General features: G+C 38.6%; 2 protein-coding genes across 2 annotated transcripts in view; one reads left to right on the top strand and one right to left on the bottom strand.

Moving 5' to 3' along the window:
* LOC134653358 (uncharacterized) overlaps nt 1-15,064 on the bottom strand; it is a 96,234-nt gene that overhangs the window by 44,874 nt on the left and 36,296 nt on the right. The gene's annotated exons all lie outside the window — the stretch shown is intronic.
* Nucleotides 622-12,824, top strand: LOC134653338 (alkaline phosphatase). The gene is made up of 9 exons (XM_063508672.1): nt 622-746; nt 5,692-5,894; nt 6,883-7,075; nt 7,900-8,063; nt 8,578-8,791; nt 9,427-9,560; nt 10,689-10,887; nt 11,420-11,632; nt 12,581-12,824. Exons 1-9 carry the CDS (start codon nt 692-694, stop codon nt 12,748-12,750), a joined length of 1,545 nt encoding a protein of 514 aa, XP_063364742.1. The 5' UTR covers nt 622-691; the 3' UTR covers nt 12,751-12,824.

The following is a 15,064-nucleotide window of genomic DNA, read 5'->3' as shown; positions in this document are numbered from 1 at the left end:
AGTTCATAGCCATAGTGAAATATATGTATTATTAAGTACTAAGAGAGTAAGAGAAGGTTAATTTTTGTTTAAATATTTTTTAGTAATTGTACTATTGTACTATACTTTTCTCTATAAATTATTTGTATTTGTAATTAGTGAGTTTTGTTTGTCACCTGACGATATACGGGTCTTAATCTTAAACTAATTTCTACGGGGGTTTATTTATATCTTCTTAAGTTTGCCGACTAAGGGCGGTTTCAGACTAGCGTTTTATTCGAGCGTACCTACGCTACGCGTACGCACGCGTGAGGCACGCGTAATCTCGTAATAGGGAGTTCCTCCTTTATCGATACGTGGAAATTTATAATACCTACATTCCTACGACTCTCCTCTTTCCGAACAGAGTCTATCGATGCTTTTCTCTCCTAAGTGCTGGAGTAGAAAAAACCTAATAATGTGTTTAAGGTGTTAAAAGTCACCTCCTTCACCACCTTAGCATTTTTCTAAATTACTCTAAAAACACAATGCAGCATACCTACGTATTCGTTAGCATATTGCTATCGAGCGCTCTCAGCACTATAAGTACTTACATACATATATTAATATTACATCGCTGCAAAATTAAATTCCATTGTCACATGGCCGTCGTACAATACGGACCGTCTGACTGAAGTTATCAGTGCCATTCATTCAGCGGCCGAGACTAGACATGCGCGTTCTAATTTTGTTTTTATTTGTGTTCGGCGCGCGTTCACTTCGGACCGGTGAGAATTGGAACTTTTTTAATATAACTTTTTAAATAGTGTAGTTTTTTAAATTCGGATTCGGTGCTTTTTGGTGTCGATTGTTATTTCCTGTTTTCTTTCGTTTATAGCAATTATTGTTTAACTTGTTGTGGTTTCTGGGGCCGATTGTTAAAAAGCCGGGTTTTCAACAGTTGTAGGTATTGAAGGTAGAATTTGTTTTGTAGTTTTATATGAATCAAATGATCATCTGTCCTACCTACCTATTTAGTTGGTTGATTTTTAGGGTTCCGTAGCCAAATGGCAAAAAACGGAACCCTTATAGATTCGTCATGTCTGTCTGTCTGTCCGTCTGTCCGTCTGTCCGTCTGTCTGTCCGTCCGTATGTCACAGCCACTTTTCTCCGAAACTATAAGAACTATACTGTTGAAACTTGGTAAGTAGATGTATTCTGTGAACCGCATTAAGATTTTTACACAAAAATAGAAAAAAAACAATAAATTTTTGGGGTTCCCCATACTTCGAACTGAAACTCAAAAATTTTTTTTTCATCAAACCCATACGTGTGGGTTATCTATGGATAGGTCTTCAAAAATGATATTGAGGTTTCTAATATAATTTTTTTCTAAACTGAATAGTTTGCGCGAGAGACACTTCCAAAGTGGTAAAATGTGTGTCCCCCCCCCTGTAACTTCTAAAATAAGAGAATGATAAAACTAAAAAAAATATATGATGTACATTACTATGTAAACTTCCACCGAAAATTGGTTTGAACGAGATCTAGTAAGTAGTTTTTTTTTATACGTCATAAATCGCCTAAATACGGAACCCTTCATGGGCGAGTCCGACTCGCACTTGGCCGCTTTTTTTTTTACCAATTAGGTACTTTTAAAAGAATTAAAAGCCCTTTTTGATGGTTTGCTTTTGTTTCGTTTGGAATACTTCTAACAATTTGCTTTTTTTTTTGTTTAAGCGGTAGAACATTGTGCAACAAAAGTCTAAAAATGTGAACAAGCGTCTAAAAAAGAAATGTCTTTTATAACACAGGTCAACAAACTCAAGGCAAAAAAAAATTAAACAGCTAGGTCTGATATAGGTACCTACTTATCCAGAATTACCTAGGTAAGTATACTTTTTAGCGAATAAAGGGACGTTCGTGAGCGCATATTTAATTGGAATACCCCGTTATGCTAGATTATGCTGTTAGATTTATATCTTTAACTTTTTATGAATTACAGTAAAGTTACTGTTACCGATACCGATACCGATATCGATAGCCTGGTAGTTAGTTAATAAATCAAATAAATAAAAAATTATATCCTTTATATGCATAAGACATACTTATGTTTAATAGACACTCGATTTTAAGAAGTGTGAAAAACTGAAAAATAAAAATAATGAAAAATATATTCCTATTAGCAAAATAGCACGATTATAGCAGCTTCACTGTTACGTTGAGTAAGTAATATATCGTATTAAAACTTACGTAAGTTTTGACACATCAAGTTAAAATCGAGGTGAAGAATATACTTGCCAATAAAATACCTTACTGTGGGTTGTTTACATTTTGTTATGATATCGGGTTGTTTAAATCGGCGATGCCAATATATCGGCCTGCCGATTATATCGGCCGATATATCGTATCGGTATCGGTATCGTTACATCCCTAAGTGAAATAATAGGTACCTACTTATTTAGTTGATATGTAAATCTAATTTTACAATAGGTGTGCTATTTATAAACGTCTTTAATATACAAGGAAGTCACTTTTGCACTTCATGTATTAGAAAATGGTTTAGTTTTTTTGTTGTTTTGATACGACCTTAATATTACCTTGCTTAACGATCATTTAGTAGTAGTAGTAGTAAAACACTTTATTGTACAAAAATCAGAACACAACAGGAAAAATAAAATTCGCCATTAGTACAAAGGCGAACTTATCCCTTTAAGAGATCTCTTCCAGTTAACCTTTGAGCAATTGAGGGAGAATTGGAGACGGTAGACATCGGTCATTTTGGTATATGATGTATGGTGCATATGTCCATGTCACGCACTGTACGAGTAAAGCATTATACTTTGCGATTGCCATGTCATTAGATGTAAGTATTAAAAATTAAAGATAAAATATCTTATTGATACGGTTTTAACACCCCCTGGCACTGACTAAAATAACCGACTTGGTTTCACTTTACATCTCAAAACTTTTTTGTAGCAGAAGAATTGCGTTGCGGGACTTGCATCTTTTTACATGTACTGTTTTTGATGTGATACAATTTACAATAATTTGCGGACAATTTAACCCTTAAATGCATAGTGTTGCCAAATGTCTACAAAACATTAGACAGCTCACAGATTAAGGGTTAAACAAATTCTATTTGTTCCTGTATATTATTTCAATAGTAAAACTAATAAATTTTCCGAATTATTACATAAATTTACACAGTATTTTAATTTATAAAAATTACATTTGTTTATAGACGAAATGTCGGAAAACTTTGAAAAACCTGGAAGTTGATGATTTTTAATATGTGATTTTGGTCAGATTTTTCGGGGTTTGTAATTATTTTATATTTACAAACTTTATCATAGGAACATTATAAATAGTGTACCTTTCTGATGGCAGTTAAGATTTTTCCTATACCCTCTACCAATAGCTATATATTTCCAAAAATATGATTTAGCCTATGCAACTTTTAACACTGATTTCGCAGTGAAAATCGATGATATATTTTTTTTACTATTTTTTCTAGAATCGGCAAACAATTATGTGATACATATATTAATTTCGGGCAAAAAGAAAAAATCATGCATTTAAGGGTTAAGAATTAGAAAATGTAAGAAAATAAACGCTTAGAAATCTGCCCACAACACATACAAAGGTTAGATACTAAGTGCGTGTACCATTTCGCGGACATTTCTTAATTAGAAGGCGTCCACTAATAGCAGTGTGACGTCGTGGTAATAAGGTTTCCAATTAGGTGTACTTTTGTAACTAACCAACTTAACACACACTAATATACAGGGAAAATTGATATAAATGAAGGTCAGATGGCAGTCGCTTTCGTAAAGACTAGTGCCTATATGCCATTTCTTGGGTTTAGTTGCCAAGCGGACCCGAGGCTCCCATGTGACGTGGCAAAATGCCGGTACAACGCGAGTAAGATGGTGAAAATTGGTATAAACGCATGCTGCTATGAACATTTGGCAAATGAAACAACATCAGACACCATCGGAAACCGATTTTTACATTATGTACCTACATTGAATAATTTTACGGTTTACGAGGGCTGTTTGATAAGTACCCGTTTATGAAAAAAATTATCAGTTGTTTTTGTTTATATGCATTTATTTTTCTTCATAGTCTCCTTTTAACTCTATACACTTGTTCCACCTATATTCAAGCTTCAATAAACCATCCAAAAAGTATGATTTCGGAAAGTCATTAAAATAGGCCTCTGTGGCGGCAATGACTTCGTCATTTGATCCAAATCGCTTACCACCGAGCCATTTTTTCAGGTTGGGAAACAAAAATAAATCGCATGGGGTCAAATCTGGAGAATACGGGGGGTGAGGCAATAGGGCGTAGCGTAATTGTGTTAATTTAGCCATCACAACTCTAGACGAATGAGCTGGTGCGTTGTCGTGATGAAACAGTACTTTTTTATTTTTTAAATGGGGTCGTTTGTCCTTCAACACAGCGTCAAATTCATCTAATAAATTGGCATAGTACTGCCCTGTTATCGTTTTCCCCTTTTCTAAGAACTCAATATGTATAATACCCTGCGAATCCCAAAAAACGGTCGCCATGACCTTTCCAGCCTATGGAACGATTTTTGCTATCTTTCGCGCAGGTTCACCCGGTAAAATCCACTGCTTCGACTGCCCTTTCATTTCCGGAGGGTAGTGGTGACCCACGTTTCGTCTACGGTTACGAAACGACGCAGAAACTCCTTCGGGTTACGTTTGAACACGGCCAAACACTGCTCCGAAGTAGTCAGTCGGTTCCGTTTTTGCTCCTCCGTGAGTAAACGCGGCACCCACCTCGCCGATACTGTCTTCATACCCAATTTATCTTCTAATATGTTTTGTACCCGCTCGATTGGAACATTTACAGCATCAACGATTTCTCAAAGTTCAATTCGGCGGTCGGCTAAAACGATATTTTCAATTTTCTTAACCATATCGTCTGTAGTCACCTCAATTGGGCGGCCTGGGCGATCCTCATCAAAGACGGTTGTTCTCCCCCGCTTAAACTCGTTAAACCAGTATCTGACGGTTGTCATAGAAGGAGCACATTCATGGTAAACCGCTTGCATTCTTACTTTTATTTCATCACATGTTTTTCCTTCCAAAAACAAGAATCTAATTACAGACCGATACTGCTCTTTCTCCATTTTCACAATTTTAAGTTCACGCTTTCACTGAATCGCTGTCAAATGAGAAAAAAACAAAAGAATGCTGTTTTTTTAAAATTTTCCCACCTCTGAAAAATGGCTTAAAACGATTGTATACATATTTTCGGCCCGTGATATTAATACATTTGGAAAACGGGTACTTATCAAACAGCCCTCGTAGACTCACTTGTTTTAAGTCACTCGCGCGACATGTTTCGGAGAGCCTAGGTCTCCTTTCTCAAGCACTAACAGTGCGAGCGGCGTAAAATTATTCATGTTAGTATGTCTCACAACAGTTTAAATTCGATTATTATGTACCTAGTTAGTTTTTTGCATTTAATGATCTTTAAACTTTAAATTATGACGGTTTTATAATTTTTTGCTAGTACAAATATTTTATTTTTATCACATTCGTGTCCGGTTAAACCTAGAGTTACACTGGGTTAACGGTTTAACCGGTTAACCCCGGGTCAATAGTGGCATGGTGCAAGTGCCCCTAATACAATCAAATATTTTTAGAGCTACAAACATTTTTTTGAGTCAGTTGATGAATAATGAAAACTACATTTCAGATAACAAGTATTGGCGGGACCTCGCACACGCCGAGCTCGAGGAGGCGCTAAACCTGAAGAGGAATGAGAACAGAGCCAAGAATGTGATATTGTTCATAGGGGACGGCATGGGGCCCAACACCATCACCGCCACCAGGATACACAAGGGTGGGGAGGGGTACAGGATGGCTTTTGAGGAGTTCCCACATGTGGGTCTGCTTAAGGTAAAAATAACCTGGATCTTTCTCTTTTACTCCAATGAAGGCATAATTTGAGTGACAGAGAAAAATGCCCGCAATTTGCGAACTTCGATTTACGCGGTTATAGCTCTGAGAGTTTTCAGAGTATGAGTTGAGATAAAAGGTAAAAGTTTTTGGCAAATATTTTCATTTTTGTTACAAGCTTTTATCACTAACTGCACTTTTCTTTCCACAGACAACTAATACTCATCGATACATTTCTAAAAACCCCAAACACAATTAGGTTGCGTTGTTATATCACAGAGTTCCTATGACCACCTCCTGTCTCCGTCATCAGATCAGCTCCATGGTACCATAATATTGCATTATTTGCATTGTCACCCGACTTTCACACGTATGCAAATTTTGTGCTTCATCAGAAACCGGGAAGTGGGTCAAATTTAACTTGCAAGATTTAACCCGTACCACCCCGTACAAACATAGGTACATGTTAGTTACATACAAAGGTCTCAGAATAGCTTACAAAATCTAGAATCACTTCATCTAAAATATTATAATTATAACGCTATTAAATATAATAGAAGTTTATATTCTATTAAGCACCTGCATAGATGTAAGACTATTTGCTTTGGGTGCAGGCGGCTTATAGTTTGTTTATACATATTTAGAATATGTACCCAGACAGATAACCTTAAAATCGCGATAAATATACAATGTAATTTAATTATCTAGGTGTTAACAAGATTAAGCTGATAAAGAAAGTGTAGGTAAGATAGTTTCGTTGAATTACATCATAATGATAATTTTTCTGTGCAACGACTTTTGATTCTGAACTATCGAACAATCGTCATTAGATAGATTATTGATTGATTTTTTTTTCTCTTTTGAATCTTTTTACTGAGGTGTGCCAATAAAGGGCATTTTATTCTATTACATCCATAAAGTTGAATGTATACCTATATGAAGATGTGTAGGTTACACCAAATAAACTATTTCTGTTCAATCCTTCCAGACCTATTCCGCCAACAAGATGGTCCCAGACTCCGCGTCAACGGCCACCGCCATGTTCACCGGCACGAAGGTCAACCAGCGCACCATCGGCGTCGACGCCACGGTGGCAGCTGATGACTGCCCCAAGTCCTTGGATCCTGAGGCGCAGCTGAAGTCTCTAGCTGCTGTGGCTTTAGAAGCGGGGAAGAGTGCAGGTAAATTCACTGATATCAAAGGCACCACCACCAATTGGTCTACAAACAAATCTTCTTTCTTAGATGTCAAGCATAAAGTGCAGGCAAACAGGGATAGAGGCCAACCAGCGGACCATCAGCGTCGACGCCACGGTGGCAGCTGATGACTGCCCCATGTCTTTAGATCCTGAGGCGCAGCTGAAGTCTCTAGCTGCTGTGGCTTTAGAAGCGGGGAAAAGTGCAGGTTAAAAACTTTAGGAAAGAAATCAAAGGCACAAGCTATGTTTTGGTCTACAGATTAAGAGTGTGAGCAAAGAACTACTCTTATGGGTGTTTTTTAATAAGACGTTAGATCATGGAGTCTTAAAAGCTATAGATACTGATATTTAAGGTTCTCTGTCAAGATAAGAAATAGCAGAAATTGTAGCACTGAGCAGTAATGCGGGTATGCGGGGCACGCCATTAGGTGCGCCATGATTTGCTGGGTCACAGATACTTACATTAAGTTGAGGGGTTACCGAACAGTCGTACGTGCACTGCGTCTGCGTATATCACAAGTCATACGTTCATAACGATGAGCTCTGGTTGGACCACCTTAAGCAGAAACGAATTCGCAGAGCTGCTGGACCACCCCAGGAGTCACACATCTGTGACCGATGCGGCAAGAAATGCCGATCGGTCATTGGTCTATATTTATAGTCATAGCAGTCGATGTAGGCTCTAGACTACTTCCTCAAAATACCTCTTTAGTAGCTGCAACTATCATCTGCAAAGATGCTGTGGCCAATGATGATGATGACGTTCATAAAATTCTTTTAAATTATATTATTTCTTGTAACTACCAGGTTTCGTGACAACAATGCGAGTAACCCACGCGACCCCCGCCCCACTTTACGCCCACACTTCTAATCGCCACTGGGAATGCGAGTCGGTCATCCCCCAGGAGTCGCGGGCCTGCAAGGACATCGCCAGGCAGCTCGTTGAGGACTGGCCGGGGAGGGATCTACATGTAAGGTTTTCTCTTTTTTACTAAACGCCTAAGGAACATGCAAGCCTTATTATTATATGCAAACTGACGTTAGAAATGCTTAAAGAAGGAGAGATATGGATTCTTCGGCTTCCAAATCTGACCGCAAGCGATTTGGATCAGAATCTCAACTAGTAGGTACATAGTACATACCGATGAGTTTATGAAAAAGTAAAATATCGCGAGGAAATCAGACTAAACTCAATAAGACATCGGGCCTCGCTTTTGTTCGAGGAAGGAAATGCAACACTGCAAATGTGATAATATTTCACCCATTAAATTAATTGGCGACATGATAATTATGAGATTGAATGTTTGTTAGTGTTAATATGCCACTGTTGATGTCGAGGACCCACGGTCAATGCCCACATTTACCTTTGTCAGTGGCACACTTAAGGAGCACATGAGGAGGTGCTAAATTAGTATTTCAAACATTAGATCCCACGATATCCTGATGATCTTACTCGTGCTCATACATGCTGATATACTTTTCCAGGTCATAATGGGTGGAGGCCGTCAAATGCTGGTATCCAACTCCTCAGCCCTCGAAGGCGACCCCATCAACTTGTGGGGCTGTTACAGTACAGACGGACGAGACCTCATCCGGGACTGGAAGATGGATAAGGAACAGAGGGAGCTGAAGTACAGCGTGGTGCAGAACAATAGTGAGCTGAGCGGGGTTAACTTTGATGATCCGGATTATTTGATGGGTAAGTTCAGTCATTTTGGGAGCAGTTAATTGGTCATACTACATAAACCTTATGACAACGAGATAAGCTCTATCATGGGTCAATCAAGTGTGTTGCCATTAGTTACAGGCAATAGGCAACTAAAAAGTTTAAGTATGAGAGACCTTTAACCTCATTTGGTATTACCAGACAGTGGAATAATTAGAAAGAGTTTGAAGCCTAGTAATTATCTCTAAACTATATCCTTTACATCACATTACATATAGCATTCCTAAAGTTGACGTAATTTCTGCAAAGGAAGATTTAGATTAGTAGAGGTTGTCTGGAAGAGATCGCTCTTTAGCGATAAGACCGCCTGTTGCCAGCCTCTAACATTTAATCAATTGTTCTTTTCTTTTGTCGTACTGAGGTGTGCCAATAAAGAGTAAGTAAGTAAGGAACATTGATTAGCACAAAAATTGCAATAGTATTCTATCTATCTACCTAGATTAGATTACAGTTACGTGTCACGATCAGGAACCGTATGATGGACTCAATTATTGACATGATAACGACACCACTCGATAGAAAGAGACAGGCTTGTATTCTATCAAGAAGCCCCATTGCTTCTTTCCCTTGAGAGTAAAATACAAGATCTGTTCTATGTGAATTTACAGGAATCTTCGCCAACGGGCACATGGCGTATGAATTCGAGCGGAACCATGGTCCTGAAGGCATGCCGTCGATCAGTGAGATGGTGGAGGCCGCCATCAAGGTGCTGCGGAGGAACCCTAATGGGTACTTCCTTATGGTGAGTCATCTTGCAAATTATTATTTTAAGGGGACAGTATATGACGTTTTCGATTTAGACCTCACTTTGCGCAATTAATTTGTTGATACTGGCCATGCAAGACGCCTGAGAAAACGCTCTTATAGTGAGTCATGCATTTTCGATGAAGTTACTGATACTGACTATCTGTTTCATTAATTAGGTACTCTTAATTACTTACTAAAATAAGAGATAAATGGAAGGAGTTGGAGGAGGCCTATACTCGAGAGAGGTCCTTAATATCTTAGACATAATACATCAAATTGACAATAAAATTTTATTAAGTTAATTTAATCATATCTCAATCAAATTAAGTATTAAATAAATGACATAAATGTAAAAATTTAGAATGTATTTATAAGTAAATTGTTCATGAATTAAAATTAAAATGTAAATAATGCATGCATTCGTATCCGTCAATTCTTTTTTATAATGTAGCGATATTAAGGAATAAATGGCTTTTTTATTTTTTATTTTTATTATTATAATTACTTACTAAGGTGACGCAAAGTGAGTCTTGGCCTCCGACACCAGATCCCGCCATGCCTCTTGATTTTGCGATAGCTCTCGCCAGTCACTATAGCCAAGGTTAAGCAGTACGGATATGATGGTCGTTCTTGTCTACGTGACAGCGTGATAAAACGGTGTCCGTCACTTTCTTTCCCACGGTGTTAAACAGTGACAGTTATTTTATCACGTGGATAAAGATGGATAAAGCTATCCATAATAGGCTGGCTGGTCTTCGGCTACTACGTCGTTCCAGCGGTACCTAGGACGTCCAACCGGGCGTTTCCCATTTGGTTTTTTTTATGATATAGGAGGCAAACGAGCAGACGGATCACCTGATGGTAAGCGATCACCGCCGCCCATGGACACCCGCAACACCAGAAGGGTTGCAAGCGCGTTGCCGGCCTCCAAGATGAGAGTACGCTCCTTTCTTGAAGGTTTGAAGGTCGTATCGGTCCGGAAATACCGCAGGCGACAGTTCATTCCACAGTTTGGCTGTGCGAGGCAGGAAGTTTCCTGTGGTTGTCCCAAGTCACTCTCTTCACGCCACGATCCTTTTCCATTCTCTCTCCATTTCATTAACTCCTAATCATTCTTCCCCAGGTAGAAGGCGGCAACATAGACATGGCGCACCACCGCGGCCGCGCGAAGACCGCCATCGACGAAGCGGCGGCCATGGAGGATGCCGTCCGAGTCGCCGCCTCTATGACAGATGAAGCTGACACGCTCCTTGTGGTTACTGCGGATCATACACATACCCTGTCTATCAACGGATATCCGCTTAGAGGGTCCAATATCTTTGGTAAGTACAGTACCGTAGTGTTGTACGAAGCCAACATGCTGCCCGTAGCTCTTTATGATGTTCAATAATCTTTGGAAAGATAAATTGCCAAAGGTAAATGCGACCTTGTTGCGATAGTTAAGACAGATGCAACTGACATTAAATCAAATTTACAATCGGGCTATAGGGTCGGGCGGGTTTCTCTGGTCATGGTCGCGTGAACATGACCATGACCAGTGAATCCTGTGTCTAAATGTCGGTAAATAATGGTAACAAAATAAATTCGCGATGGGCCCGAATCTAAATGTGATATAATATGTGTTCAAAACGCGAAAGTTTTAAATGTAACATGAAACTGTAACTGGGGGGCACCATACTCTGTCTATCAAAGGGGTATCCAAGAGGATCTAAGAAGAGTCTAATATATTGGTAATTAATGGTCCACACTTAACTGACGATTTGTAAGGTTTATTGCAAGGACATTAAAGTATGTCAGTTAAGAGTGTCACTGCTGATATTGGTGACCATACTCATACCCTGTCTATGATTTAAGGCCACTCCGAAGTATCCCCCCACGACCACAAGCCCTACACCACACTCTCGTACGGCACCGGCGGGCCGGGCGCCTTGCATTACGAAGTGGAAGACCAACACGTAGTCCGGAGGGAGCCGGGCAACAGTGACGACTTCATGTATGAGCAGATAGCTGGGATTATACTGGATGAGAATAGCCACGGGGGTGGCGATACCACGATATACGCTAGAGGTACGGTTTGGTTCCTTTTTAGGGTTCCGTACCCATAGGGTAAAAACGGGACCCTATTACTAAGACTCCGCTGTCCGTCCGTCCGTCCGTCCGTCCGTCCGTCTGTCACCAGGCTGTATCTCACGAACCGTGATAGCTAGACAGTTGAAATTTTCACAGATGACGTATTTCTGTTGCCGCTATAACAACAAATACTAAAAACAGAATAAAATAAAGATTTAAGTGGGGCTCCCATACAACAAACGTGATTTTGGACCGAAGTTAAGCAACGTCGGGCGGGGTCAGTACTTGGATGGGTGACCGTTTTTTTGATTTTGTTATTTGCTTGTTTTGCTCTATTTTTTGTTGATGGTGCGGAACCCTCCGTGCGCGAGTCTGACTCGCACTTGGCCGGTTTTTGTTTAATGTTGTCCAATCTTGTGCGATTCCGATTCTAGCGACAAGGCAGACCCTCTAATGCGTGAGTGAGGAAGTGAGTATGAACTGTAGACTTTACTAGAACCCCATATATTGATGAGGAAGACCAATACGTAGTCAGGACGGAACCAGGGAACAACGACTTCATGTATGAGCAGATATTTATAGTTCGTTTTTTTAGCATTAGAAAGAAGGTAAGCGATCTTGACATGTCTTTTAATTGAAAAACGCTTTTTAAAAATTAGTAACTTATACTTATGAAAGCAGAAAAATACAAATGATCGTATTAGATTCATAATTGTTACATATTTGCCGTGACTTATTTTTAAAACATGCTTTTCAATTAAAAGACCCATCAAGATTGTTTACCTTTTTTCTAATGCTAAAAAGACGAAGTATAGCTGGCATCATTCTGCAACAGCCATGGGGATGGTGATACAACGATATACGCTAGGGGTATATGTAGTTTCCTTCTTGTTTAGGGCTTTTTGATTATTTGACGGCATCCTAACTGAACCTCCTCATTTCCAGGTCCAAAAGCGCACCTGTTCCACACCGTGCACGAGCAGCACTACGTGTTCCACGCGCTGTGCCGCGCCGCGCAGATCGGGGACCACGCGACAGACGCGGCTGCGCGTGCGCACGCCGCGCTTGCGCTCAGTGTGTTATTGGCCGCAGGCGTTGTACATTTAATTTGTTAGCTAAAATTTTATGTAGAAAAAAAAATCTTTAGGAAAAGGTTAAGTTTTTCGACTGTCAATGAGCACAAGGGGTTGTATAAACACTATTACAGGAAATAATTTTACTTTTTGACTAAGATTTTCAATTATGTATAGATAGATGAAATATATTGTTACTAAAGTATTATACAGTAGGACTTAATATATTTATTTTTATAAAATTCAATCACTTGTTTTCTTTTGTCTCATGAATTATTCTACCTAGCCTCTGTAAATTACAAAATCTGTGGGTAACTAGCGGTCGTAAACCTAACATTTTAGAAGGTTAACAACAAAAAAAACAAAAATAAAAAAAGATAATAAAATAGTATTTTTTTTCTGTGCTTTACTAATTATCAGGGAGCGTACATTTCATGCCGATGACAGGCGTATGACGTCAACCTACATACAGGGTGGACAAAGTTTGAAAAGGGCAATGGTATAACGAACGTTTATTTATTCGTACCTAATAATGGAAAATATGATTAATCAATGATTAATCACTGTTATCTAATCAACCTCTTCCGTTTAAGTAGATATATATTGACACTTGAGACGGACATTGAAAGAATATTATCTGACATTGTCACATCACTCACATCAAAGTTTACTCTTTGTCACAAATTGTAGACGTGCGGAAACAACATTTCAGTTAAATTTAATAAGATCAGGAAACTTAATGCTTTGCCAAAGTCGCTATGGAGGCTATAGAATTATTGTGCCAAATAAATCTGTCAGCAAAGTTTGCTACCAAAAGAAAGCAACATCAAGTTACATTTGCAAACAATAAAACACAAAGAACATGAGGAACATAAAGAAACACAGTTTGATTTTAACATGGACTTGACCAATTTCATGATAGCATCGAATATACCATGAAACAATTGAATAACAAAAACTTTGTCGATTTCATACAAAAATGTATCGGGGGGAAATATGCAAGTACAGTACGTAAACCTTTAGAATCTAACTTAAGACTAAGGTAGGTATTTGCCGAAAAAGTTTGAACAAAGTTTCGCGTCGATACGGGAGGACATTCTTATTTTTTTTATTTCAGAAACTATTATGTTACTAATAATCAAACGTTGATAGACACGTTGTTGTGGCCTATAATTAAAATAAAATAAAAGTCACTACGTTTCCGGTTACTAAGTTGTGTCACTACGTTTTTTGAAACATCCTGTGTGTTTATATGAATACGTCATTATGACGAAACCGGTATGAAATGTACGCTCCCTGCTAATTATAAATTAGTTTATTAAGAAAAATTTTGCTCATAAATTAATTAAGAAACAAGAACAAACATAAAATCATATGTCCCAATATATATTGCAAAACAAGCAACAACGGTTGCACTCCGGGAGTGCAGATAGAAGTGAAAACTCACCTCACTATGTTACCGACGCCCGGTAACACGATACATACGTTTAGCGGAGGTATTCTATTTATTTATTATATTATTATAATTCTCAAATAAGATCACACTTTTTCATCGACATGTTTATTTACATACTGCCATGACAACGTCAAATTATTTGAACATAGGTAAAGAGTCTTGAAAAGGATTCCGCAATATAAATGTCAATAACATTGAGTTTTGCTTTATTGATTTAAATGCCATTTAAATGAGTGGCGACCTTACGGGGCTTACGGTCACGTGATCGCCTTACGCCCCTTACGGTCACGTGATCGCCTTACGCTCTCTCTCGAGTTTATCATTTTTTCCCCACCTCAAAAAGTGCCCAGCGCCCCTAAAGAAGTTTTCACTTAAAAAAACTGCTTACGTTTTACTTGAACGAGTCTCACACATAGTAGACAAAGTATAATCTTACGTGTTACAAACTGATCTTGCAATTTCAGATAAGAACATAATACTTACTTATATGCAAATAGGTCATATAAAATAAATCTCACTACGAAATTAATAACATTGACATACCTATTATTGCAACTCGATAAAAAGCGGTGCAAGCGATAATAGGTCTTAAACATATATAAAATAAAGTCTGCGTGTGCGCATTGTGCACGTCCGCTCTGGTAATACCTATCAAAACCGGTTGCATAAACAAGCGTATGATACTATTTAGGGTTCCGCTGTACCTATTTGGTTGTACAAACAGAAACACAACTGTAAGTAACCACGTCGATGGAATGGACCTTATTTTGCAATGAGGTTGACGAATTATCAATTTATCAGTATGTGGATGACAATGACTGACGGAGTAGGTATCATCACTATCACTATCACTACATAGTATAAAACAAAGTCGCTTCCCGCTGTCTGTCTGTAAGTAAG

Source organism: Cydia amplana, chromosome 13, assembly GCF_948474715.1.
Source record: "Cydia amplana chromosome 13, ilCydAmpl1.1, whole genome shotgun sequence".
NCBI classification, from domain to species: Eukaryota; Metazoa; Arthropoda; class Insecta; order Lepidoptera; family Tortricidae; genus Cydia; species Cydia amplana.
This window is presented reverse-complemented; position numbering and strand designations above follow the sequence as displayed.

Bases quoted from the DNA above. Each gene is read 5' to 3' on its own strand.
- LOC134653338 (XM_063508672.1), top strand. From the start codon at position 692: ATGCGCGTTCTAATTTTGTTTTTATTTGTGTTCGGCGCGCGTTCACTT. The intron at 747-5,691 runs GTGAGAATTGGA...ACTACATTTCAG, and splicing joins CGCGCGTTCACTTCGGACCG to ATAACAAGTATTGGCGGGAC. The intron at 7,076-7,899 runs GTAAATTCACTG...TGTAACTACCAG, and splicing joins AGAAGCGGGGAAGAGTGCAG to GTTTCGTGACAACAATGCGA.